This window comes from Schistocerca gregaria, chromosome 2 (genome assembly GCF_023897955.1).
Source record: "Schistocerca gregaria isolate iqSchGreg1 chromosome 2, iqSchGreg1.2, whole genome shotgun sequence".
NCBI lineage: Eukaryota > Metazoa > Arthropoda > Insecta > Orthoptera > Acrididae > Schistocerca > Schistocerca gregaria.
In genome coordinates this window covers 988,341,656-988,367,838 of record NC_064921.1, presented here as the reverse complement: position 1 = coordinate 988,367,838, position 26,183 = coordinate 988,341,656, and the positions used below count along the sequence as shown (strand labels likewise).

The 26,183-nt window shown below is 43.7% G+C and overlaps 1 protein-coding gene across 1 annotated transcript in view; it reads left to right on the top strand.

The window, feature by feature from the left end:
- The window catches only part of LOC126335480 (Golgi apparatus protein 1), a 130,443-nt gene that overhangs the window by 91,946 nt on the left and 12,314 nt on the right, over positions 1-26,183 (top strand). Inside the window, exon 14 of the mRNA XM_049998799.1 lies at positions 8,939-9,167. Coding sequence (XP_049854756.1) covers positions 8,939-9,167 — 229 coding nt within the window. The remainder of the gene's footprint in view (positions 1-8,938; positions 9,168-26,183) is intronic.

The following is a 26,183-nucleotide window of genomic DNA, read 5'->3' as shown; positions in this document are numbered from 1 at the left end:
GAAATTTGTTGTTAATAATCCAGCCCAGTTCAAAAGTAATAGTAGTGTGCATAGCTATAACACAAGGAGAAAGGGTGATCTTCACTATGCAGGGTTAAATCTGACTTTGGCACAGAAGGGGGTAAATTATGCTGCCACAAAAGTCTTTGGTCACCTACCAAACAGCATCAAAAGCCTGACAGATAGTCAACCAACATTTAAAAATAAATTAAAAGAATTTCTAGATGACAACTCCTTCTACTCATTGGCTGAATTTTTAGATATAAATTAAGGGAGGGAAAAAAAACTAGCTTAAGCATTAGTGTCATGCAATATTTTGTGTAATGTAATATCTTGTACAGACATCTTTCATTAACCTGACACGTTCCACATCATTACGAAGTGTCGTATTCATGATCTATGGAACAAGTATTAATCCAATCTAATCTAATCTGTGGTTAAGAAACCCACCTGTGGCTGCTCTTGCACAGGTATCGGCTATGGTACCTATGGCAATGGCGATGCTGGTTTTGTCACGGTGAAAATAACCAGCAGTGGTTAAGCCACCATGGACCAAAGCAACACAGTTATACAATTTTTCATCAGCACGATAATGTCCCACATAAATCACAATTTATGGTAACACAAAGTACACTATACCTTAGATGGAATTAAACTAGCACATCAGTAGAATTGCATAATAAAAAGACATACTAGTTATTCTCTGTGACATGAATCCATTCCAAACAATGTCAGGAAGACTGCTGTGAACTTCACCGAAATTTACACAGTGTGATAATGGTATAAAAATGATGGCTATTCAAACAAAGTATGCTGATGCTGTTATGCAGCAGTTTTACTACCATGATCTCCATTGCCTTGGTAATCCACAGTTAAATTGTGGAATTTATATCCAGTTTGAGTCTGTACTTATAGCAGAAATCAGACTGAAAAGCTGTTGACAAGACACCCTTTTTTGAAGTTTTGTGAATTATTCCTTATCTCACTTCCTGGTCATTAAGCCTTTTGATATCATCATCCAAAGAGCACAAAAGAATTGTAGAACATAGTAAAAGATGTTGGACTTAATTTGAAATCCACAGGAATATGGGCCCATTTTCAATGCACCTCCAACTTGTTTTTTTTTAAAGCCGTATATGTTTGCATTGCAAAACCAAATCTAGTTTTTTTGGGTGGCTCAGAACATGATCTTCTAATGAAAGTAGTTTAAAAGTGATTACAGATAACTTTTTATTATAAATGGGCCAAAAGTAGCCATTTTTGACAACTTTAGGAAAGCCATCAACTTTGTCCTCAACATGTGTAGAGTACTTGGATGAAGTAGGAGAATGAAATTATGTATTCTGAGACTATGTTTTGTAAGTTTGTACATGCCAAGTTTCAGGTTTATCCTGCGGTTACTTTCAGAGACGTACAATACTAAACTTTACATTTTTTTGAACATCTATTTTTGCAGCTGACTTTGCTTCATTTTATCCATATGAAAATTTCTGAGAGTTTTTTTTATTATTCTTTCACTTAAGAGAGTGCAAAGTGTTGTACAGTACGGCCTAATTTTGTTCCTTTAAAGAAAGTACTGGCAGAGGTACTACATCTCAAACTTGCAGAAGACTTTCAGGTTGATAGCTGCATTATGGTGTTGAACAAGTGACTGTATTTCCAAAAGTGTAGAATTAGTCATTTTGAAACTTTATCTATGTTTATTGGAAATGTATCCAAATGTTCATAAAAAATTCCATCAAACTCCGTGATGGTCATGGGGTAACCTCTAAATGAACTGGCATTGAATGACTCAGCTGACAGCAAGGTGTTCTTTTGAAACGTGCACCGTGGGATCTTAACTGGTTCAGTGTGTAAGGTTTCCGCTAATTTTGCAATGAATAAATCATAATAGTTGATCTTGCCCAGAAACACTTTTAAGTCTTTTATGTTTTTGGGTTGGGGGCAGAGACTGCAGTAATTTGTTTTTGTAGAAAAATCTTTTTGTAATAAAGAAAATGTTGTAGACGACAAAAGTTCCACCAGATTTGTTAAGGAATCAGATTTTTATATGAGGTGGCATGGTTCAAGATTTCCTGACAACATCTACATCTACATGATTACTCTGCAATTCACATTTAAGTGCTTGGCAGAGGGTTCATCAAACCACAATCATACTATCTCTCTACCATTCCATTCCCGAACTGCGCACAGGAAAAACGAACACGTACACCTTTCTGTTTGAGCTCTGATTTCTCTTATTTTATTTAGATGATCATTCCTACCTATGTAGGTTGTGCTCAACAAAATATTTTCGCATTCGGAAGAGAAAGTTGGTGACTGAAATTTCGTAAATAGATCTCGCCGCGACGAAAAACGTCTTTGCTTTAATGACTTCCATCCCAGCTTGCATCTCATATCTGCCACTCTCTCTCCCCTATTACGTGATAATACAAAACGAGCTGTCCTTGTTTGCACCCCTTCGATGTCCTCCGTCAATCCCACCTGGTAAGGATCCCACACCGCGCAGCAATATTCTAACAGAGGATGAACGAGTGTAGTGTAAGCTGTCTCTTTAGTGGACTTGTTGCATCTTCTAAGTGTCCTGCCAATGAAACGCAACCTTTGGCTCGCCTTCCCCACAATATTATCTATGTGGTCTTTCCAACTGAAGTTGTTCGTAATTTTAACACCCAGGTACTTAGTTGAATTGACAGCCTTGAGAATTGTACTATTTATCGATAATCAAATTCCAACGGATTTCTTTTGGAACTCATGTGGATCACCTCACACTTTTTGTTATTTAGCGTCAACTGCCACCTGCCGCACCATACAGCAATCTTTTCTAAATCGCTTTGCAACTGATACTGGTCTTCGGATGACCTTACTAGACGGTAAATTACAGCATCATCTGTGAACACCCTAAGAGAACTGCTCAGATTGTCACCCAGGTCATTTATATAGATCAGGAAAAGCAGAGGTCCCAGGACGCTTCCGTGGGGAACACCTGATATCACTTAAGTTTTACTCGATGATTTGCCGTCTATTACTACAAACGGCGACCTTCCTGACAGAAAATCATGAATGCAGTCGCACAACTGAGACGATACCCCATAGGCCCACAGCTTGATTAGAAGTTGCTTGTGAGGAACGGTGTCAAAAGCTTTCCGGAAATCTAGACATACGGAATCTACCTGAGATCCCCTGTCGATAGTGGTCATTACTATGTGCGAATAAAGAGCTAGTTTCGTTGCACAAGAACAATGTTTTCTGAAACCATGCTGATTACGTATCAATAGATCGTTCCCTTCCCTTGAATACAGATTATGCTCCAAAACCCTACTACAAACAGACGTCAATGATATAGGTCTGTAGTTCGATGGATTACTCCTACTACCCTTCTTAAACACTGATGCGACCTGTGCAGTTTTCCAATCTGTAGGTACAGATCTATCAGTGAGCAAGTAGTTGTATATGATTGCTAAGTAGGGAGCTATTGCATCAGCATAATCTGAAAGGAACCTAATCGGTATACAATCTGGACCTGAAGACTTGCCCGTATCAAGCGATTTGAGTTGCTTCACAATCCCTAACGTATCTACTTTTAAGAAACTCATGCTAGCAGACGTTCGTGTTTCAAATTCTGGAATATTCCATTCGTCTTCCCTGGTGAAGGAATTTCAGAAAACTGCGTTCAATAACTCCGCTTTAGCAACGCAGTCGTCGGTAACAATACGATTAGCACTGCACAGCGATGGTATTGACTGCGTCTTGCCGCTTGTGTACTTTACAAACGACCAGAATTTCTTCGGATTTTCTACCAAATTTCAAGACAATGTTTCGTTGTGGAACCTATTAAAGGCATGTCGCATTGAAGTCCGTGCCAAATTTCACGCGTCCGTAAATTTTAGTCAATCTTGGGATTTTGTGTTCTTCTGAACTTCGCATGCTTTTTCTGTTGCCTCTGCAACAGCATTCGGACCTTTTTTGTGTACCATGTATCAGTTCCATCTCTCACCAATTTATGAGGTATGAATCTCTCAATTGCTGTTGCTACTATATCTTTGAATTTGAGCCACATCTTGTCTACATCTGCATAGGCAGTTTGGAAAGAATGGAGATTGTCTCTTAGGAAGGCTTCTAGTGACACTTTAACCGCTACTTTAAATAAAATAATTTTGCGTTTGTTTCTGGTGTATTTGGAAGAAACGGTATTGAGCCTAGCTACAACGATCTTGTGATCACTAATCCCTGTATCAGTCATGATGCTCTCTATTAGCTCTGGATTGTTTGTGGCTAAGAGGTCAAGTTTGTTTTCGCAACCACTTACAATTCGCGTGGGTTCGTGGACTAACTGCTCGAAATAATTTTCGGAGAAAGCATTTAGGACAATCTCGGAAGATGTTTTCTGCCTACCACCGGTTTTGAACAAGTATTTTTGCCAACATATTGAGGGAAGGTTGAAGTCCCCACCAACTATAACCGTATGAGTGGGGTATTTACACTCCTGGAAATGGAAAAAAGAACACATTGACACCGGTGTGTCAGACCCACCATACTTGCTCCGGACACTGCGAGAAGGCTGTACAAGCAATGATCACACGCACGGCACAGCGGACACACCAGGAACCGCGGTGTTGGCCGTCGAATGGCGCTAGCTGCGCAGCATTTGTGCACTGCCGCCGTCAGTGTCAGCCAGTTTGCCGTGGCATACGTAGCTCCATCGCAGTCTTTAACACTGGTAGCATGCCACGACAGCGTGGACGTGAACCGTATGTGCAGTTGACGGACTTTGAGCGAGGGCGTATAGTGGGCATGCGGGAGGCCGGGTGGACGTACCGCCGAATTGCTCAACACATGGGGCGTGAGGTCTCCACAGTACATCGATGTTGTCGCCAGTGGTCGGCGGAAGGTGCACGTGCCTGTCGACGTGGGACCGGACCGCAGCGATGCACGGATGCACGCCAAGACCGTAGGATCCTACGCAGTGCCGTAGGGGACCGCACCGCCACTTCCCAGCAAATTAGGGACACTGTTGCTCCTGGGATTTCGGCGAGGACCATTCGCAACCGTCTCCATGAAGCTGGGCTACGGTCCCGCGCACCTTTAGGCCGTCTTCCGCTCACGCCCCAACATGGTGCAGCCCGCCTCCAGTGGTGTCGCGACAGGCGTGAATGGAGGGACGAATGGAGACGTGTCGTCTTTAGCGATGAGAGTCGCTTCTGCCTTGGTGCCAATGATGGTCGTATGCGTGTTTGGCGCCATTTAAGTGAGCGCCACAATCAGGACTGCATATGACCGAGGCACACAGGGCCAACACCCGGCATCATGGTGTGGGGAGCGATCTCCTACACTGGCCGTACACCCCTGGTGATCGTCGAGGGGACACTGAATAGTGCACGGTACATCCAAACAGTCATCGAACCCATCGTTCTACCATTCCTAGACCGGCAAGGGAACTTGCTGTTCCAACAGGACAATGCACGTCCGCATGTATCCCGTGCCACCCAACGTGCTCTAGAAGGTGTAAGTCAACTACCCTGGCCAGCAAGATCTCCGGATCTGTCCCCCATTGAGCATGTTTGGGACTGGATGAAGCGTCGTCTCACGCGGTCTGCACGTCCAGCAGGAACGCTGGTCCAACTGAGGTGCCAGGTGGAAATGGCATGGCAAGCCGTTCCACAGGACTACATCCAGCATCTCTACGATCGTCTCCATGGGAGAATAGCAGCCTGCATTGCTGCGAAAGGTGGACACACACTGTACTAATGCCGACATTGTGCATGCTATGTTGCCTGTGTCTATGTGCCTGTGGTTCTGTCAGTGTGATCATGTGATGTATCTGACCCCAGGAATGTGTCAATAAAGTTTCCCCTTCCTGGGACAATGAATTCACGGTGTTCTTATTTCAATTTCCAGGAGTGTATTTGTTATGAGACTCAAATTTTCTCTGAACTGTTCAGCAATTATACCATCGGAGTCTGGGGGTCGGTAGAAGGAGCCAATTAATTACTTAGTTCGGCTGTTCAGTATAAGTGACACACGTCATTAGTGCCAACATGTGCCACCACCTACAGCTGGCAGTACCCTGTGCTCTTCATGGCATCCGGAAGGACCCTTTCCACATCAGGAATGACTCCACCCGGATTGAACACCCAGTGCACACTGGATTTCTTCCCCTCCTTAGCCGCCTTATCCCCAAGGGTCCCCATTACATGCCTAACATTGGAGCTCCCAACTACCAATAAGCCCACCCTCTGCGATTGCCCGGACCTTGAAGGCTGAGAATCGTCCTCTCAAACAGGGCAAGTAGCTGCATCTGGCTCAGCCAGAGACAGTACCTGAATTCTGTTTGTCAGACGCACCGGGGAGGCTTTCTGATCAGCCTCCGGGGACGTCTTTCGCTGCCTGCCATGCCTTGGAACGACCTTCCAATCAACCACAGGCGAGAGCTCAGCCCCACTGTGGATAGCAACCGGGGCAACCACTGCGGCAGACTGGTATGGGGACAGACGGGATGAGGTTGACATCCCCGCGATACCCAAGTCAGGCTCCCCACAGTGGTGCCCATTGGCAACAGCCCCAAGCTGCGCTACCGAAGTCAGCACCGCCTGCAGTTGTGAGCAAAGGGATGCCAACTCAGCCCTCATCCAAACACAGCAATCACAGTCCCTGTCCACCTCCTCTCCTTCCACATCAAAATTTTCAAAATCTGAAAAATGTAATTGCAATCACTGGCGGTGAGCGTCCTGCTCTTCATGGTGTTCATTAAATGGTGGAAAAGCCGTAAACACAAGTGATGTGGGAGACTGTCAGTAATATAGCTGTCACTAGTTCCTGACGACCCTGCTCAGCTTTCATTAGTAGTTGCTGTATGTGTTGCATGAGTGAAAACTCAAAGTCGCTTACAAAAATGATCAAGGTCCATCTTACACACATCATGGATCCGATCCTAGAAGCATGCTCCACCCTCCCTCCAGTTCATTCACCAGAAGTGTATGTGGGGTTCTCCTAAGAACCACTCATAGCTTTCTTAAATCTCCATTCCAAAATAAAGTCCACTCCACTCTGTATCAAAATTCTGCCTATGGCAATTAATGGCCCCTGCATTCCACAGGTCACACCACAGTTGCCTCAGATGGGCTCAGAGTCAGATTGCATCCCAGATTCTGATGTAGTTTAGCCAGTGCGTGCCTCCACTCGGTAGTGGTGTCTCAGCAGCTGACAGTAGTGTTGTGTCAGCTCTTTGGTTTCCTCAGTAACATCAGGTAGCCCACAATTCCATTAGTTGGAAAGACTGGCAAAATAAAATTTGAAAGCTCTGTTTGTGCAGAAACTACATTTTAAAAAAAAAAAAAAAAAAACGCTCTTGTGTTCCTATAGTACTAAATAGTCTTTTCCGAGTCTGTAAATTACAATTGGAAGGTACAATTTCGTTTCTGCGTGGGGGGGGGGGGGGGGGGGGGGGGGGGAGAAACAGTTGCCTAGCTTCTGAAACCTGCTAAAGTTATTGTTGTAGCTAACAGAAAAGATTTGGGATTATTGCTTTCAAGTTAAAACAAACAAGTGCTATAATAATTACTGGTGTTACAGACAGTAATTATGTAGACATATGGCGTAAGAGCTCAGGATATTTGAACATTGAAAATATGAAAAAATATTCTTTTAACTTATAGTTTGGACAGTTTGAAAGTTTGCAACCTGTAAATAATGTTTGATGTATATGGAGGGCAGAAAGACATTGTTACTATACACTCACTCTCATATTCTAGTCACAGTCACTTGAATGGATACTTAGTAAGGTTTGTTCATGTTGCACATGACTACATATCAAAAGGTGGTGTACTGGTAAGATGACATGACAACAAGGAGGCAACTGGCACAGTTGTTTGCCTCAGTATAAATAAGTACCTCTATTTGGGCCATGAATTAACATTGCCTGCTTATTAAACAAACAGTTGTACTGAATGTATTTTTACATCTTGAAATAACTGAAGAAATTTATATGTAAGTGCGTCAAGAAGTCAAAAATACAATGGGACTTATATAACTTAATGAAACCTTATGAGTATTAATCAGACAGAGGGAGCATGGAACTACACATTTGATAATTTTATGAAGGAAACTGGTTTTTGACAATCTGAAGTTGATAGCTTTAATAACTGATGATATTCTGATCAGCTGACAAATTATAAAAATAAACCTGCATATATTAATTGAAAACGAAATTTCAAACTAAATATTAATGAGTCCGTTTACCTCCAAAATGTACTGGAAAGATAAATAGCAGTTCCATAACAAAGATGAATTGAAGTTGGTCCAGTTCCTACAGTTTCAACTTAAGGCTGTATTTGTAATACCCATACATTGCTTCATTTGCGGAAGAAGAGCAACAGACCCACTCCCACCCACAGCCGATTTAGCCAGTGTTAAATGAACATGTCCCTTTTTAAAACTGCCTACATTGGCCATAGACTGGAGTAAGGCTTTGTCCTTCCACAAAGAAGCAATGTATGGATACTGCAAATCTGGGCGTACGTTAAAACTGCAGAAATTGGACTTGTACACCTTCACCTCTCATGTATGGGATATCATTCCATGCAAGAGAGGTAAAGGGGTAATAGAAATAGAAATCCAGTCATCCCTTGGTATGGTGATGATAGAGAATGAATCTACAATGGGATATAGACTCCAGCTTGTTGGAAATACTGTCTGTTGGACTACAATGAAATACTCAAGTGTTCTCCAGTCTTCTACAGAAGCTGAATATTCTTCTTTTTTTCCCAGTGGGTATCAGCATAGCAATTTTTTGTTCTCGTACCTGTACATTTTTTTCTTATTTCCTAAGACTTCTGTTTCTTGCTTTTGTAAGTTGTTTATTCAGTTAAAGGTAATACATGTGTCAAAATTACTACACCAGAATTTGCACTTTATGACTGAAATGTTGTCTGTAATTCAGATTGAAGACATGTGCCCTCCAGATGAAAATGCTGATGGGGGAGCAGTAGAAGAGTGCCTCAAGAATGCATTCAACAAACATCGCATTTCTAATAGAGGATGCCAGATAGAAGTAGCAGGTCTTATTGAGGAAGCAAAAGCTGACATCCATGTAGATCCACTTCTTCACAAAGCATGTGGAGTAGATGTGTCGAAGTTCTGCAGTGATATACCACAGGGCAATGGAAGACGTAAGTATTAATACTAATCATAAAATGTAAATATGTGATGAAATCTTCCCTTGTTTGTCTGCTTATTTTTGCAGCTCAAAGGGAAATCCAGAGTGTTTAGTGTGCCCTAAATCTAAGGAAAATTTACAAACATCTTCAAACACGTAATTAGTTGAACTTTTATAGTCTGATCCACAGGTTTGGACAAGGATTTCATTGTTGACAATTCCAAGTGACTGTTGCTGTATGCTCTTGCTTGCAGACAGCATATATATCCTGCAAATTATGTCTCACCCTTTCTTATGCGGAATGTATCACTTACGAGCACCATCAGCGGTGACAACTCTCAACAAATGGACTAAACAGTTTGCTATGATCATGTTTAAAGCTCACGTTAGCTTTGGCATTCAGAGCAGAGCGCTTAGAACACTACTGAAAGCTCATTGCCTGTTGGAGAATGCATGACATAGGTTCGCAGAAGCAGCCTAAACTCAACCGTCATCGTTCATGACTCCAACTGTAGTAGTACAGGTTGTTGACTGTATATTTTCTCTAGGTGCTTAAGAGAAATTTTATTTTTCAGCCAGAGATTTTTTTAAATATATAAATAATTTGAGTGCATTGTTATTTTCAAATGTTAGTTTAATGCTTTAGTCAGAAGTTAATGACTATCTCTTTTGCTTTTGAGATTTAACCATAAAAATTAGTTTTTTTTTTTTTTTTTTTTTTTTTTTTTTTTTTTTTTTTTTTTTTTTTTTTTTTTCCCCCAGGGAATTTTGTAAATCCAAACTGCTATAATATTTAGGTTCCTTAACTTTACAGAATGGCTCTCAAATATACACTCTTCATAAATGTAGAAGAGTTGTTGAGTAGCAGAGGACACAGTGGAAAGGCTGCTAAATTTGTAGTTTTCAGAAAAAAAGTCCTTCAGAAGCAGAAAACGCACAAACAATTGCTCAAACAGGACTCTCACACACATGGATACTGTTTATGGCCACTCGTGCTGACTACGGGGTTGTGCCTGCAACTGATAAGAGCAGCAATTCGGGATGGTTGGTGGGGCTAGGGAGGAGGGGTGGAGTGGGTAGGGGGAAGACTAGTATGGTAGACGTGAGGAGAAGATTTTGTGTTTTCTGAGAGCAAGCAGAGGTGTGCTGAGGACAGGATAAGGCTGCTAGGTGCAAAGTCCAAAGGCTCTGCTGGGGAGAGGTAGTAGGTCTGAGGAAAGCTGTAGAGAAGGGGGAAATACTAGTAAGTCCACTGGTGAAATAGAAGACATGTGTAGTGCTGCAGCCCCTTCCAAAGTGACCTCTATTTGTCCAAATTCCATCAGTCAGAGCCCTCACCAACCTAGTCCCGTAAAACCGAATAAATCAGGCCCAAACATCCTTGTGAAACCAGCCATCCATAAAATTCTCCTTCTCTGCAATCTAAATTCATGCATCCCATCTACCAGGTTGGAACTCATTCCCTCTAGGAACTAGAGCAGCATGCACAATGCCACCTCAAATAACTCTTCAACTTGGTCACATCCTACTCATGCCTTGGACTTCCACTATCCACCACATCTACAAGAGCCTCCATCAGACTTCCTGCTCATCTCACCATAGCCGACAAACCCTCTCTCTTAGACCTACATTTACCTCACCCTGTAAATCTCCCTGCCACCACCATACAAAAACTAGAACCTAAACAGACGTGAAACGTAGTCATGAACCTTTGATCTAAAAACCTGTCTCATTGAAGTATCTGTCCTTTCCAAAGGCCTTTCCTTTCGCCCCACTCCCAAATTCAATCAGGCTGAACTTGTTAAAGCCTACTCTTCTTTTCCTGGTCCCTACAAGTGAAACACTTTTTCTCCATCAACCCTACCAATTAGACTCAACCCAAAACCAATATTGAACCCTACCTGACCCAGTTCACCTATCCATCCACTGTGATCCACTCAAACTGGCCCCAAATCACACCTTGTTAACTTTCCAGAATTTCCTAAATTTCATAACCTTGAACCTGGCTTCACCATCACTCCCCAAATCGCTCAACATAGAAACCAATCTTATACCCGCAATAAAGAACCACACTCCACTACCTAAAAACTGGACTTTATAATCCTTCCTGCCAGCAAAAACTCCACATTGTGGCTATGAACAACAAGGATTATGTGTGGAGGATCTGTCAGCTGTCCACCTACGAACCCTGTCACCACTGTGACCCCATTCCAGAACCTCTGACAGGGACTCCAGTTCCTCTTCAAATCCTTAGGTCTGTCCTACTGTATATTTACCAGGGTGTCCCAAAATAATGTATACACTCTTTGAAACTAAACATTTCTTTAATGAAAGGGGTTAGAAATACAATTTTAGTGGTGTTAGGTTAGGTGCCTGACAGTCCAACTTAAGGTGGATGTTCAAACTGGTGTCTGTCCATCGCAATACACCGTCGATAATGACTTATGACTGAGCGATGTGCTAACTTCATTGTTTCCAATGGAGTAGCATCACAGGCTTGCTCAATTTCCTCTCTAAGATCATCCAGTGTATCTGGTGTCGCAGCGTAAACTGTGTTCTTGAGAGTACCCCACAGAAAGAAGTCTAGAGGAGTTCAGTCTGGAGATCGAGCGGGATACTCCACACTCCCTCTTCGTCCTATCCATATCGCAGGGAATGTTAAACGGAGAAATGCCCTCACATCCAGGTGAAAGTGAGGTGGTGCCCCATACTGTTGAAAGTAATAATCGTCATTTGCAAACATAGTGCTAAGACCAGGACACTGCTTCTGCAGATCCCAGTCTCACAAGAGCATTTCCTCATAAGATTTCTTCAGGGATTGTGTGTATGCCTGGATTACTGCATCAACACTCTGATTGTATGTACTTTTTCGTCTGCTAAGTCCCGTCTTCAAATTGTGCACCATTCCTTCGATTTCACACTTATCTGTGATTCTGGTAATTGTTACTCTTGTCAGTGGTGGTGTTCCAAATTCAACTCTCCAACGTCGATGTACCGCACTCACATTCTCTGTTTTCCACTAACACTTTAGCACCCATTTCTGTTGTTCAAATGATAATGCCATGTTTGTTGACAATCTTGAAACAAAAGAAAGCATTGTTATGTTTTTCACCATGTTCTACATTATTACCTATAAAAATTGTGTTTGTCTCCTTTAATTAAAGAGATATTCTGTTTCAAAGAGTGTATACATTATTTTGGGACACCCTGTGTGTATCCTCCCCCACCACTTTCCCTCAGCCACACCATTCATTGTAGTCCTATCTTCTGCATGCTTCCTAAAACCAAACTAAGCAGAGCACCTTATTGTGGCCAGTTACTGTGCTGCAACTGAAAGAATCTCTTTGCTCTCATGCACCAACACCATCAGTGTATTATGTGTCACATGTGCTCCTATATGAGACACCAATCGTTTTCTCGACCAACTCTCCACAGTTCCTGATCCTTTACCACCCAGCACCATGGTTGTCATTGTTGATACCATCTCACTTTGCACTAACATTGCCAGTATTTTTTCCAGTGACCACTGACTCCAAATCATACTTCACATTCTGGTCACCATGACCAACTATATCCTTATCCACTCACCACCACCAACTAAATCCTCACCCACAATTACTCACCCTTTTTGAAAGCATCACTACAGCAATGAGCACCTGCATGGCTCCATCCTAAGTAAACCTATTTATTGACCAACTAGATGTATCCTTCCCACCAACCAGATGTATCCTTCCCACCAACCAGAATCCCAAACCCCTCACCTGGTTCAGATTCATTAATAACATCCTTATGATCTGGACTGAAGGTGAGGACACCCTGTCCACATTCCTACAGAATGTCAACACCTTATCCCCCATTTGCTTCACCTTGTCCTCTTGAACCCAACAAGCTATCTTTCTCTATACTGACGTCCACCTTCAGGGTGGCTACATCAGTACCCCCACCCTCCCCAAACATACCATCCACCAACAGTACCTCCACTTTGACAGCACCCATTTCATGTGGAGAAGTCCCTTCTGTAGATCTTAGCCACCTGTGGTCATCACAAGTATAGTGACAAGCAGTCTCTCTCCAAATATGCCATTGAGGCCTTTACAGACTGAAATTACCCTCCCAACCTTGACCTGAAATTGATCTCCCAAGCCTTCTCGCTCCAGTCACCTACTGCTTCCCATACGCCAACTGTCCAGCCCCAAAGGTGCAGCCCCCTCATGACTCAGTACTACCCAGGGCTGGAGCAGCTGAATCACATTCTGTGCCAGGGTTTAAATTCTCTCTCATCATGCCCTGATATGAGGAATATCCTACCCACTATTCTCCCCAACCTTTCCACAGTGGTATCCGAATGATCATCGAACCAAGACAATATCCCTGTCCATTCCTACTCCACTGTGCTCCCAACCCCTTGGTTCATGGTTCCTATCCCTGCAGTAGATCTAGATGCAATCCTCCCAATACAACCTATTCCAGTCTGATCACAGGCATCTTCTATCACATCAGAGGCAGGGCTAGCCTTGAAAGCAACCAAGTGACCTACAAACTAAGCTGCAGTCCTTGTGCTGCTTTCTACGTGGGCATGATATTCAACAAGTTGTCTGTCCACACGAATAGCATCTGCCAAACTGTGGCCAAGAGATGGCTGCACACCCCAGATACTGAACATGCTGTCCAATACGATGTGCTTCACTTCAATGACTGCTTCACAGCCTGTGCTACCTGGACTCTTCCTACAGCTTTTGTGAACTTTGCAGGTGGTAACTCTTCCTACAACACACCATTCGTTCTCATAACCTTCCTGGCCTTGGCCATTGCTAGTCCCTGTCCTCTAACCCCTTTCCTGTTCCAACCCCACCTCAGCACTACACATGTCTTCTATTCCACCCACTGACCTACTTATCTATGTCTCTTTGACCCCTTCCCCCAACTCACCTACATCTCTCTGTCTCTCCTGTCCACTTCCCCCAAACAGCCTCCCAACTCTGCATCTAATAGCCCTGTCCTGACCCCACCATGTCCCTGCTCACTCCCACAGCAACACAGTTCCTGCCGTGTTCTCTCTCCCCATCCTTGCCCCATGCCGTCCCCTTGCCCCCGCCACCCACTCGGGATTGCTGTTCTTGTCAGATGCAAGCGCAGCCCACAGCTGGGCCCGAGTTGCCATAGTCAGTTGTTCTGTGTGTGTGTGTGTGCGTGTGTGTGTGTGTGTGTGTGTGTGTGTGTGTGTGTGCGTGCGCACATGTTTTCTGCTTTGTCCAAAAGCAGAAAGTTTAGCAATCTTATCATAGTGTATGTCTGTGATTCAATGCTTCTTCTATGTTGTGAGTAGCAATCTATCTGTTTGATTTTGTAGTTATTCTATCCTGGACATTTCTTATTCCACAATTTGTTTCAAAATGAACAAGTATGTGTAAAGTGCTACATTATTTATTTCTTCTACAGAACTGTCAACTTGTTCAAATTTTTAGGTTTTAACAATTTATTTTAACATTGTCATATGAAATACAATGTTCTTTTAGACAAAAGGTCTTTGATCTTTTTATATTCCAAAAGAGCTATTTGCAGGTGGTGAACTTTATAACTTTTGTTGAAACGGTTAACACCACTAATATTCTAGTGAATAATGTAACATCCTCATCATTACTTATTAGTTTGGCTATTTTTAGAATGTTGCAAGTCACACAAGGAGACCAAAAGGCAATCAGATATTTATAACTAAAAATAAAGATGCTGTAACTTACCAAACGAAAGTGTTGGTTTGTTGATAGAGACAATAAAAAAACACACACACAAATTTCAAGCTTTTGCAACCCAAGGTTGTCTGGAAAGAGGGAAGGAGAGGGAAAGACGAAAGGATGTGGGTTTTAAGGGAGAGGGTAAGGAGTCATCCCAATCCCGGGAGCAGAAAGACTTACCTTAGGGGGAAAAAAGGACAGGTGACGAAGGCCTTACTGGCCAAAAGCTAGTATTTGTGACAGTCTTTTTGTTGTGCCTATCTGCGACTCAGCATCTCTGTTATATGGTGAGTGGCAACTTTCCTTTTCACGATATTGTTACATTCCATCTTGGATTTTGCATTGTTTGACTCTTCATTATATTTTATTTGTTCTTAAATATGTTTCTCTTTTTATTTCTAATTCCCTACTACTCACTAATGCAAATATGAATTCTTAGTTACTGATCTTGTTAAAATTAAGAAAAATTACAAATTGAATTGTTTTCATCTTTATGTATTTTACCCATAATTGAAATGCTCACAGAACATGTGCCATTGTTTAAAAGTTAGTGTTGAATGGAAATCCGTGTGGCACACAAGCATGCTATCACAGAGTCACATGAGCTGTCAAAAAGTTGACTTGGATTTATTGCATTAAAGGTGCTCAGAAAACTTAGTCGATTTTCTTAAGAATTTTTGAGAATTGCATTGAACTACCTGCAAAGATTGATATTTCATTTCTGAACTATAGATACCATAAATATAAAAAGTTACAATAATCCAGTTGCTCTTCGTTCTTGTCAGTGAATGTTTCATTAAGAATTTTGGATTCTAACACATTTCAAAGTAAACAATATCAAAACCAACACTTATTTGAGTTTATAAAATATTGCACCTGAATTGTTCCACTTAACATGTAAATAAGAGTTTGTTCTCTCTGTAGCTCAATCATGTTCAGATTTTCTGTGAACAGATTCGCTCATTATAGTTCTACCTGTTTATAGAGGGGCTGAGCTATTGCAGCCTTTCTTCTCTCTCAGGCTGCATGCCTTTCTCCATATCCGCTTCTTCCCATCTTAGCTCTTCCTCATATCCACTCCTTCCCATCTTAGAGTTCTTCCCACTCCTGTCCCCATTCCCCCCCCCCCCCCTCCCTTTTTTCTCTGCTTTTTCTGGTTCTCTTGGGTGTACCTCCATTTTTAAATGGTTTCCATAGTACACACCGTGTGAAGAACAACTCCCTCCTTAGCGTCTCTGGTGCAGGTTGCTCTCCCCCTCCCATCTCCCATCCTTCCCTGCCGTTGCTACCCCCCCCCCCCCCTCCCCGTCCGCCCTCCCTTGCCAAGTCACCAGCATGGTAGCCAGTCCATGTGGTGGGGCTGTTGCCACTGACAACACAGGGATTGCACTTCTGGCACCTGAGCTGCCATTACCTTGTGTAAGCCTAGTAGTGGTCGCTCATCTTTTTCGGGGCATTAGAACTCCCAGCAATGACTGCCGTGTCGGGAGGCCCTTTGCTGCAGCTGGGTGAGGCGAGCCCCTGATCAGAGTGGGTGACACCAGGGCGGAAGCTTTGCACGTGAAGCATGCTAAGCTTCCTACTTCTGACCGCTCTTCTGCAACTGTCTTATCAAAAAGGAAAATTTGTCTGTCTGCTCTCATTCTTGCTGCCTCAGCCCTCCCCTCTCTGGTCACCCCCTGGGAGGCCGGCCAGGCCAGCTGGCTTGAGATGAAATCCTTTCCCCTGTTACTTGGTTTGTTTCAGGACAGATGGGGAGACATTCACCACTACCAAACTGTTCTTTTTTAGTCAGACACATAGAAAATTTGGTGAAGTAGACTCACTCAGTTAGATGTGATCTGTTTCCCTAATGATTAAAACATTTCCTCCCAGTCAATCAACTTCTCTTTGTGCTGGCAAACACTTAGGAGACATCCCAGTGAACTTCACTCCTCACCAGTCCTCAAGTACGAGTCAGGGTGTTATCTTCCATAGGGACCTCTTCCTTCAATCTGACAGGAACAGGGACTAATCTAGCATGGCATGGTGTTCATTTCGTCAAAGTCCACAGAAGTCCTAAGGGCAATCTTATTGACACCGGCACTTTGATTCTGGCTTTTGTGGAGGTACCCTTCCGGAAAAAGACAGGGCTATGCTTTACTGTTGCAACATGAAGCTTTATACCCCACCTCCCATTCACCATTTCTGATGTCTCTGTTATAGTCACGTGCCTTCACAATGTGACACGAATCGTATTTACAGCAACTGTGGCCACCATCTCCATCCGGAGAGTCATTTGCGTCCCACCACCTGAGTGTGTGAACTGTTCTGTCTCACACTGTTCTCACTCAAACACAGTGCCCACACAAGAATCTGCCCGCAGCAAAATGTGGCAAATGTGTTGGGATGAAGGCTATGCAAAACTTCATAGCAAGAAACTGCTTCCTATGAGCTTGACATCACAACAGTTTACATTAGGTTTGTTTGAGCAGTTGACAGCGGGCTCATGCACGTGTGCAGTTTGTCACATGTGGGCAGTACCTTCTCCCTCTTTGTGGTTGCTTTAAGTTCTGCTGTTAGTTGTATCAGTAAGAACAACAAGCAGCCAGATGTTACCCGGAAAAAATTTTTCTGTTGCACCCAAGATGCCAGATTCGTGAATGCACGGAACTGTCAAAGTTGTAGTGGGGAGGAGGGTTGTCTCCTTTGTTTACATTTAGTGTTTTTGCTGTTTCCTCTTTGTTTACAACTCTCACCTCAGATGAAAACAAAATGGATTAATTAAAATAAATTCACATAATTATAGAAGGCTAAATTTTGTGATTAGTTTCAGTTTTTTATTTTTTTTATTTCCAGGCTGTAAACAACAACAATTAGAAGTTTAGTTTCACTAAATTCAGCTGCCTTGCACATCATTCAAATATCTGTTCTGTGCAGTCCCGTGATATGTCTATGGACTCAAATGGAAGACTTTCCGACCCCGCAAGGAACTCCTTGAAAAACAGCCAGCTAATCTTTATCCTGGTAGAGGAAGCCTCTGAATTGTCAAATTATTTAAGTGGTGCTCCAATATCCCAATAATTTCAGAGTCAACATCTGTAAGCAGTTCACTAACTTTATCTCTAATGCTTCTTATATTTTGATGAAATATGCTAATTCCTTCTCTACTTTGAAGCCCTTAGTTAGAGGGACTTCCTTTTAGCAGGTATATCTATCAGCTGACTTCAATCTAAAAAAAAAAAAAAAAAAACGGTGCAGCTGTAACACCAACTACTACAGGAATTTTTCCATGAGTGATCCCACCACCACCCACTACACTGTCACCTATAAGCTTTGCCAGCCTCCCCTTCACATACATATTGAGGTACAGGCCATGCCTGGTTCCTATGTACACAGGCTGCAGGGAGCAATACATAGAGTGCAATCTTGGGCTCTGCTCGTGGCTTCCCATTTTCACCTGCCAGAACATGTGTTATGAATTTCTGCCATCACCATACAGTGCTTCCCCATCTGGATCTGTACCTTTATCACCTCAGTGTGGTGGATTCTCATTGTGCCTTGTGACTGGTCTTCGATGCCTGATCGAGATGGCTGCCCCATCTCCGTCAACTAAAGCAGACATGTTGGTCACAATTCAGTGCTCTTCGATGCTTCAGCAGTACCAGCTGGGGCATGGACTGCTCTACTGTAGTAAGGCTCTACAAAGCATTGGTCCAGTCTGTTCTAGATTATGGGTGTCTTGCTTACCGGTTGATGGCACCTCCAACATTACAGATGCTGGACACAATATACCATTGTGGGATACGGCTGGCAACTGGCGCATTTCAGACAATCCCCATGATCAACCTACTAGCGGAAGCAGGGGTCCCACTGTTGTGTGTTCTGCACCAACAATAGTTGCTTGGTTATGTATTAGACATCTGTTGCACCCTGGAGCACACAAAACTACCTTTTCCTGTTTCCAGATACAGAGATCCACCTCCCACAATGGGAGCCCAGGTCTTCACTTGTGGTCACCATCCACATCCTGTCCCTTTTTTTCAGAACTCCAGCTTTCCTCTCTACTGCCTGTTTTGCAGCTCCACTCATGTGCACCTCCTTGGTGCATCCCTGTCCACAGCTCTGTCTTGAACTCTGACAAGGTCTGAAATATCCAGATCCACCTGAGGCCCTCCACTGTCAATTATTATCCATTCTCGGCTTGTTTCAGGATTCGGAGTTGTCTATACTGAATGCTTAACGGTTTCCAATCATGCTGGCTTTGCTTACATCCACATGGGATGTAATGAACTCTGCTCCTTGCGAGATGGCTGCAGTGTTCTCACTGTGGAGTTGGTAGCCATCTGTCGTACTCTTGAGGATACCTGTTCATGCATCGGTGGTCCTTCCTCATCTGTAGCAATTGCTTGAGCAGTTTGCAAGCTCTTGACCAGTGTTACTCTCACCATCCATTAGTCCCAGGATTCCCTTTTTGCCGTCAAGCAATGTGAACACTCTGTGGTCCCTGTCTGGACCCCTGGTCACATTGGGATCCCGGAGAATGAAATTGCTGGCAGGCTGGCCAAATTGGCTACTGGAAAACCAGTTTTCTTGCGCTGGACCTTGGATCAGTATTATGGTGTCAAGTTCTGAGGATTTGGAACACGGAGTAGCATACTCTGGCTTCGATGAACAAAACCAGGCAATTGAGGAGACCATGAATTTGTGGAGATCCTCCATGCGGGCCTATCGCAAGGATTCCATCGTTCTTTGCCAGCTCCACATAGGCCACACTTGTCTGACTCGTGGCCTTCTCCTCCATCACAAGGATCCATCACACTCTCACTGTGGTGCCTGTTTGGTAGCAGTCCACATTTAGCTGGACTTTCCTAATCTCACTGTGCTACAATGGATTTTCCTTACTCACCACTCTGTTGTTAGCAGACGATGCCTCAGCAGCTGACCTGGCGTTGTGGGTTATTCGTGAAGGGGGTTTTCACCAACCTCTCTAAGAGTAGGCGCCTCAGCTTTGTCAGCCCATGGAGGGTTTGGCAGGATGCCCTGTTGCTCCCTCCGCCCCAAATGGGCATCTGTCTGAGCTTGGTGGACTTCCCCAGTCCTCACCCTACCCATGCTTTTGCTCTTTTTCCTCCTCCTCACATGTTCTGTTTGACTTTCCTGTGGTTTTGTTGCCTGTCCATGTCACTAATCATTTCTGGGTATTGTTGGGTGGGGTGCTTCTGGTAAGTGGTGGTGGGGGGGGGGGGGGGAGTGGTATGACCCCATTCACACTTTCTGTCTTTGGGGGCTTTTGGCTCGTCCCTGAACAGGGTACCTTATCTTCATTCCATTTCCCCCCTTTTCTTCTTCCTTGTTCTTTCTCTCAGCTTTATTGGCATTCGGTACATCTTGAGGTTTTCTTTCCATGGGTTTCACACACTAGACCTTTCTTTGTTATGTAATTTTGTTGACTTACCTATTCCAGCTAAGTGGGACTGATGATCTCTTAGTTTATTCCCTTTAATCATTAAACCAACCAACCACCTGTATCCTTGTTTGTCACTGTCAATGCCACCTCCCTGTACACTGATATCTCCCACAGCCATGTTTTATAGTAGTAAATCTCCCACTGTCTTGCCCACCCCAAACCCACTACCTCGTTCGTTATACATTGACCAGTTAAGATATATCCTTAACTACAACTAATCCTTTGAGGGGAAATTACCCATGGCTCCACCAAAATCTCCATCCATTTAGAGCTCATCAACCATCAACAGTACCTCCCGTGCAATAGCTGTGATTTCTTCCTTACTTAGCAGTGTCTCTTCCATACAGTGAAGCCACCTGCACACTGCCTTAATGAGTAGTCCTGTTCCCAGTATGCTCAAGGTCTCACTGAGACCTGCACAGACAAGCTTTTGTCCTTCAAATCTAGTCCATAAACATATTTTCTGTGCCGTGTCCACAGATTTTCTAATCTTCCAGATACACCACCAACCACTGCACAGAACCATCCTTCCATTACCCGATGTCACTCAGATTGGAACAACTTAACCACATCCCCTGCCAGAGTATTGTCTACGTTTCATCGTACTCTGAAATGAGGAAAATTCTTCCAACCTCTCCCAAAGCAGCACTTTCCCACCCACTTAGTCTAAATACATCCTGGTCCACTGCTATGCCACAGCCAAGCCCAATCAAATGACTTACGAGTTGCCAAAGTCAGTTGCCATGGGCAAGTCGCATCCACCACCACCATCCATAGCTATCTTTTCCCTACAGTGTGCAGAAGTCACTGCTCCACACATGTGACAATTCTTTCTTCGTATCACAGAACAATGGCTGGATGGGGACTGGAACTCCACCATTGAATGTTCAAGGTGTGGAGATAGATAGCCAGAACTTCTGAGTCGTGGTGTGCAGGAATGTCATGGTTAAAGTGTATAAAAAACCACACAAGGTGATGCTCACCAAGAGATTACCAATCAGATAAATAGAGGACGTTAACATGGACTACATGAGCCATCCTCTCTCTCATATGAACAATACAGCAGCTAACTGTCTCGTTAAGGGCATCTGTTAGTTTGCGTACCCACCCATCAGACAACCTATACTTTGGAGCTATATATGACCCTATTGTTCCTGTAATGCATCAAAGTAGATTGAGAAATATTACAAAGACATTTGAAACACCATCAAACATAGTTTCTAACCATTGCCGTAAGCTGTGTATGACAGCTTTGTGGTTGCGAATCAGGATGACTGTCCACTGTTTTCAGTATCTCTATAACTGCTTCCAACTGGTTTCATATCTACATCTACATCTACATGACTACTCTGCAATTCACATTTAAGTGCTTGGCAGAGGGTTCATTGAACCACAATCATACTATCTCTCTACTATTCCACTCCCGAAAACGGGAAAAACAAACACCTAGACCTTTCTGTTTGAGCTCTGATTTCTCTTATTTTATTTTGATGATCATTCCTACCTATGTAGGTTGGCCTCAACAAAATATTTTCGCATTCGGAAGAGAAAGTTGGTGACTGAAATTTCGTAAAAAGGTCTCGCCGCGACGAAAAACGTCTTTGCTGTAATGACTTCCATCCCAACTCGTGTATCATATCTGCCACACTCTCTCCCCTATTACGTGATAATACAAAACGAGCTGTCCTTTTTTGCACCCTTTCGATGTCCTCCGTCAATCCCACCTGGTAAGGATCCCACACTGCGCAGCAATATTCTAACAGAGGACGAACGAGTGTAGTGTAAGCTGTCTCTTTAGTGGACTTGTTGCATCTTCTAAGTGTCCTGCCAATGAAACGCAACCTTTGGCTCGCCTTCCCCACAATATTATCTATGTGGTCTTTCCAACTGAAGTTGTTCGTAATTTTAACACCCAGGTACTTAGTTGAATTGACAGCCTTGAGAATTGTACTATTTATTGAGTAATCGAATTCCAATGGATTTCTTTTGGGACTCATGTGGATCACCTCACACTTTTCGTTATTTAGCGTAAATGCCACCTGACACACCGTACAGCAATCTTTTCTAAATCGCTTTGCAACTGATACTGGTCTTCGGATGACCTTACTAGACGGTAAATTACAGCATCATCTGCGAACAATCTAAGAGAACTGCTCAGATTGTCACCCAGGTCATTTATATACATCAGGAACAGCAGAGGTCCCAGGACGCTTCCGTGGGGAACACCTGATATCACTTCAGTTTTACTCGATGATTTGCCGTCTACTACTACGAACTGCGACCTTCCTGACAGGAAATCACGAATCCAGTCGCACAACTGAGACGATACCCCATAGGTCTGCAGCTTGATTAGAAGTCGCTTGTGAGGAACGGTGTCAAAAGCTTTCCGGAAATCTAGAAATACGGAATCAACTTGTGATCCCCTGTCGATAGCGGCCATTACTTTGTGCGAATAAAGAGCTAGCTGCGTTGCACAAGAGCGATGTTTTCTGAAGCCATGCTGATTACGTGTCAATAGATCGTTCCCTTCGAGGTGATTCATAATGTTTGAATACAGTATATGCTCCAAAACCCTACTGCAAACCGACGTCAATGATATAGGTCTGTGGTTAAATGGATTACTCCTACTACCCTTCTTGAACACTGGTGCGACCTGCGCAATTTTCCAATCTGTAGGTACAGATCTATTGGTGAGCAAGCGGTTGTATATGAGCGCTAAATAGGGAGCTATAGTATCAGCGTAATCTGAAAGGAACCTAATCGGTATACAATCTGGACCTGAAGACTTGCCCGTATCAAGCTATTTGAGTTGCTTCGCAACCCCTAAGGTATCTACTTCTAAGAAACTCATGCTAGCAGATGTTTGTGTTTCAAATTCTGGAATATTCCATTCGTCTTCCCTGGTGAAGGAATTTCGGAAAACTGCGTTCAATAACTCCCCTTTAGCGGCACAGTCGTCGGTAACAGTACCATTGGCACTGCGCAGTGAAGGTATTGACTGCGTCTTGCCGCTTGTGTACTTTACATACGACCAGAATTTCTTAGGATTTTCTACCAAATTTCGAGACAATGTTTCGTTGTGGTACCTATTAAAGGCATCTTGCATCGAAGTCCGTGCCAAATTTCGCGCATCTGTAAATTTTAGCCCATCTTCGGGATTTCGCGTTCTTCTGAACTTCGCATGCTTTTTCCGTTGCCTCTGCAACAGCGTTCGGACCTTTTTTGTGTACCACGGGGGATCCGTTCCATCTCTTACCAATTTATGAGGTATAAATCTCTCAATTGCTGTTGCTACTATATCTTTGAATTTGAGCCACATGTCGTCTACATTTGCATAGTCAGTTCGGAAGGAATGGAAATTGTCTTTTAGGAAGGCTTCTAGTGACACTTTATCCGCTTTTTTAAATAAAATTATTTTGCGTTTGTATCTGATGGATTTGGAAGAAACTGTATTGAACCTAGCTACAACGACCTTGTGATCACTAATCCCTGTATCAGTCATGATGCTCTCTGTCAGCTCTGGATTGTTTGTGGCTAAGAGGTCAAGTGTGTTTTCGCAACCATTTACAATTCGCGTGGGTTCGTGGACTAACTGCTCGAAATAATTTTCGGAGAAAGCATTTAGGACAATCTCGGAAGATGTTTTCTGCCTACCACCGGTTTTGAACAAGTATTTTTGCCAACATACCGAGGGTAGGTTGTAGTCCCCACCAACTATAACCATATGAGTGGGGTATTTATTTGTTACAAGACTCAAACTTTCTCTGAACTGTTCCGCAACTGTATCATCAGAGTCTGGGGGTCGGTAGAAGGAGCCAATTATTAACTTAATTCGGCTGTTAAGTATAACCTCCACCCATACCAATTTGCACGGAGTATCTACTTCGACTTCACTACAAGATAAACCACTACTGACAGACACAAACACTCCACCACCAATTCTGCCTAATCTATCTTTCCTGAACACCGTCTGAGAATTCGTAAAAATTTCTGCAGAACTTATTTCAGGCTTTAGCCAGCTTTCTGTACCTATAATGATATCAGCTTCTGTGCTTTCTATTAGTGCTTGAAGCTCAGGGACTTTACCAGCACAACTACAACAATTTCTAACTATAATTTTGACTGTTCCTTGATCCAAGCACGTCCTGTATTTGCTGTGCACCCTTTGACATTGCCGCCCACCCCGTACTTTCCCGAGGCCTTCTAACCTAAAAAACCGCCCAGTCGACGCCACACAGCCTCCGCTACCCGTGTAGCCGCCAGCTGAGTGTAGTGAACTCCTGACCTATTCAGCAGAACCCGAAACCCCACCACCCTATGGCGCAAGTCAAGGAATCTGCAGCCAACACGGTCGCAAAACCGTCTGAGCCTCTACTTCAGACCCTCCACCCGGCTCTGCACCAAAGGTCCGCAGTCGGTTCTGTCGACGATGCTGCAGATGGTGAGCTCTGCCTTCATCTCGTAAGCAAGACCGGCAGCCTTCACCAAATCAGATAGCCGCTGGAATCCAGAGAGAATTTCCTTAGATCCAAAGCGACATACGTCACTAGTGTCGACTTGTGCCACCACCTGCAGCTGGCTGCACCCTGTGCTCTTCATGGCATCCGGAAGGACCCTTTCCACATCAGGAATGACTCCTCCCGGAATGCACACGGAGTGCACACTGGATTTCTTCCCCTCCTTAGCCGCCGTATCCCTAATGGGCCCCATTACGTGCCTAACATTGGAGCTCCCAACTACCAGTAAGCCCACCCTCTGCGATTGCCTGGACCTTGAAGGCTGAGAATGATCCTCTGAAACAGGGCACGCAGCTGCATCTGGCTCAGCCAGAGACAGTGCCTGAAACCGGTTTGTCAGGCGCACCGGGGAGGCTTTCTTATCAGCCTCCGGGGAGGCCTTTCGCTGCCTGCCATGCCTTGGAACGACCTCCCAATCAACCACAGGCGAGGGCTCAGCCCCACTGCGGGCAGCAACCGGGGCAACCACAGCAGCAGACCTTTTCATATATCAGTTCACAGATCGAATGAAGCAAGGGCTTATCATCTCCAATGCGAATATACAAAGTAAAGTACCTTCTGATTGAGGGCAGCAAAAGTACACTGTGCAACAAGATTAAAGGGCCAGTGTTGTGAAGTCCAGTCTTTTTTCCCCATTGTGATACAGAAGTACAAAATTTGACTTCAAAGTGCCTCCTACCTTCCTCTGCAGTGATGCAAAAACGTTGTGCCCTGTAGCATTACCACAGAGTAAAACTTCAAACAGTAAGGTATCCATACATGTGAAAAAATGGCCAGAGCTCACAATTTTCTGTGAGATGTAATTTGGTTAATGGTTTCTCATTGGTACCAAATTTCATTCCTATTCTCCCAATATCACATAGAGGGAAGGTCTTTACACCTCCTCTTATCCATGTCTCACCCCTTCTCCTGATGCTTCTGCACTGACCAGGGAGAGGGTGGGGATCAGAAAAATGGTGCACAGTGTTAAAATCATGCCGTTTTCTTATGGGTGATTGAGGAAAACATTTCGGACATAGCACTGCTCAGAACTGACACAAAAACGCTCAGTATGTGTCATAAAGGGCATGAATCAAACCATCCCATTCCTTGGGGGTGTTCATTTTCACACATTTTGTGTCCAAAATTGACAGTTTGCAGTTTGATGTACAACAAGATGACATTCTTGACAACATTTGACACTGCTGACAAACCCTTTCCCCATCCCAGATGATACAATCCTTTTCTAAGGACTGCACAGAGCTGCAACCCCATTGAATGCAATATGACACCTCGAATGTGTAGGGTGGCCATAGTTTTTTCTCACTGTACAAGGTGAAACCATTAGGGTC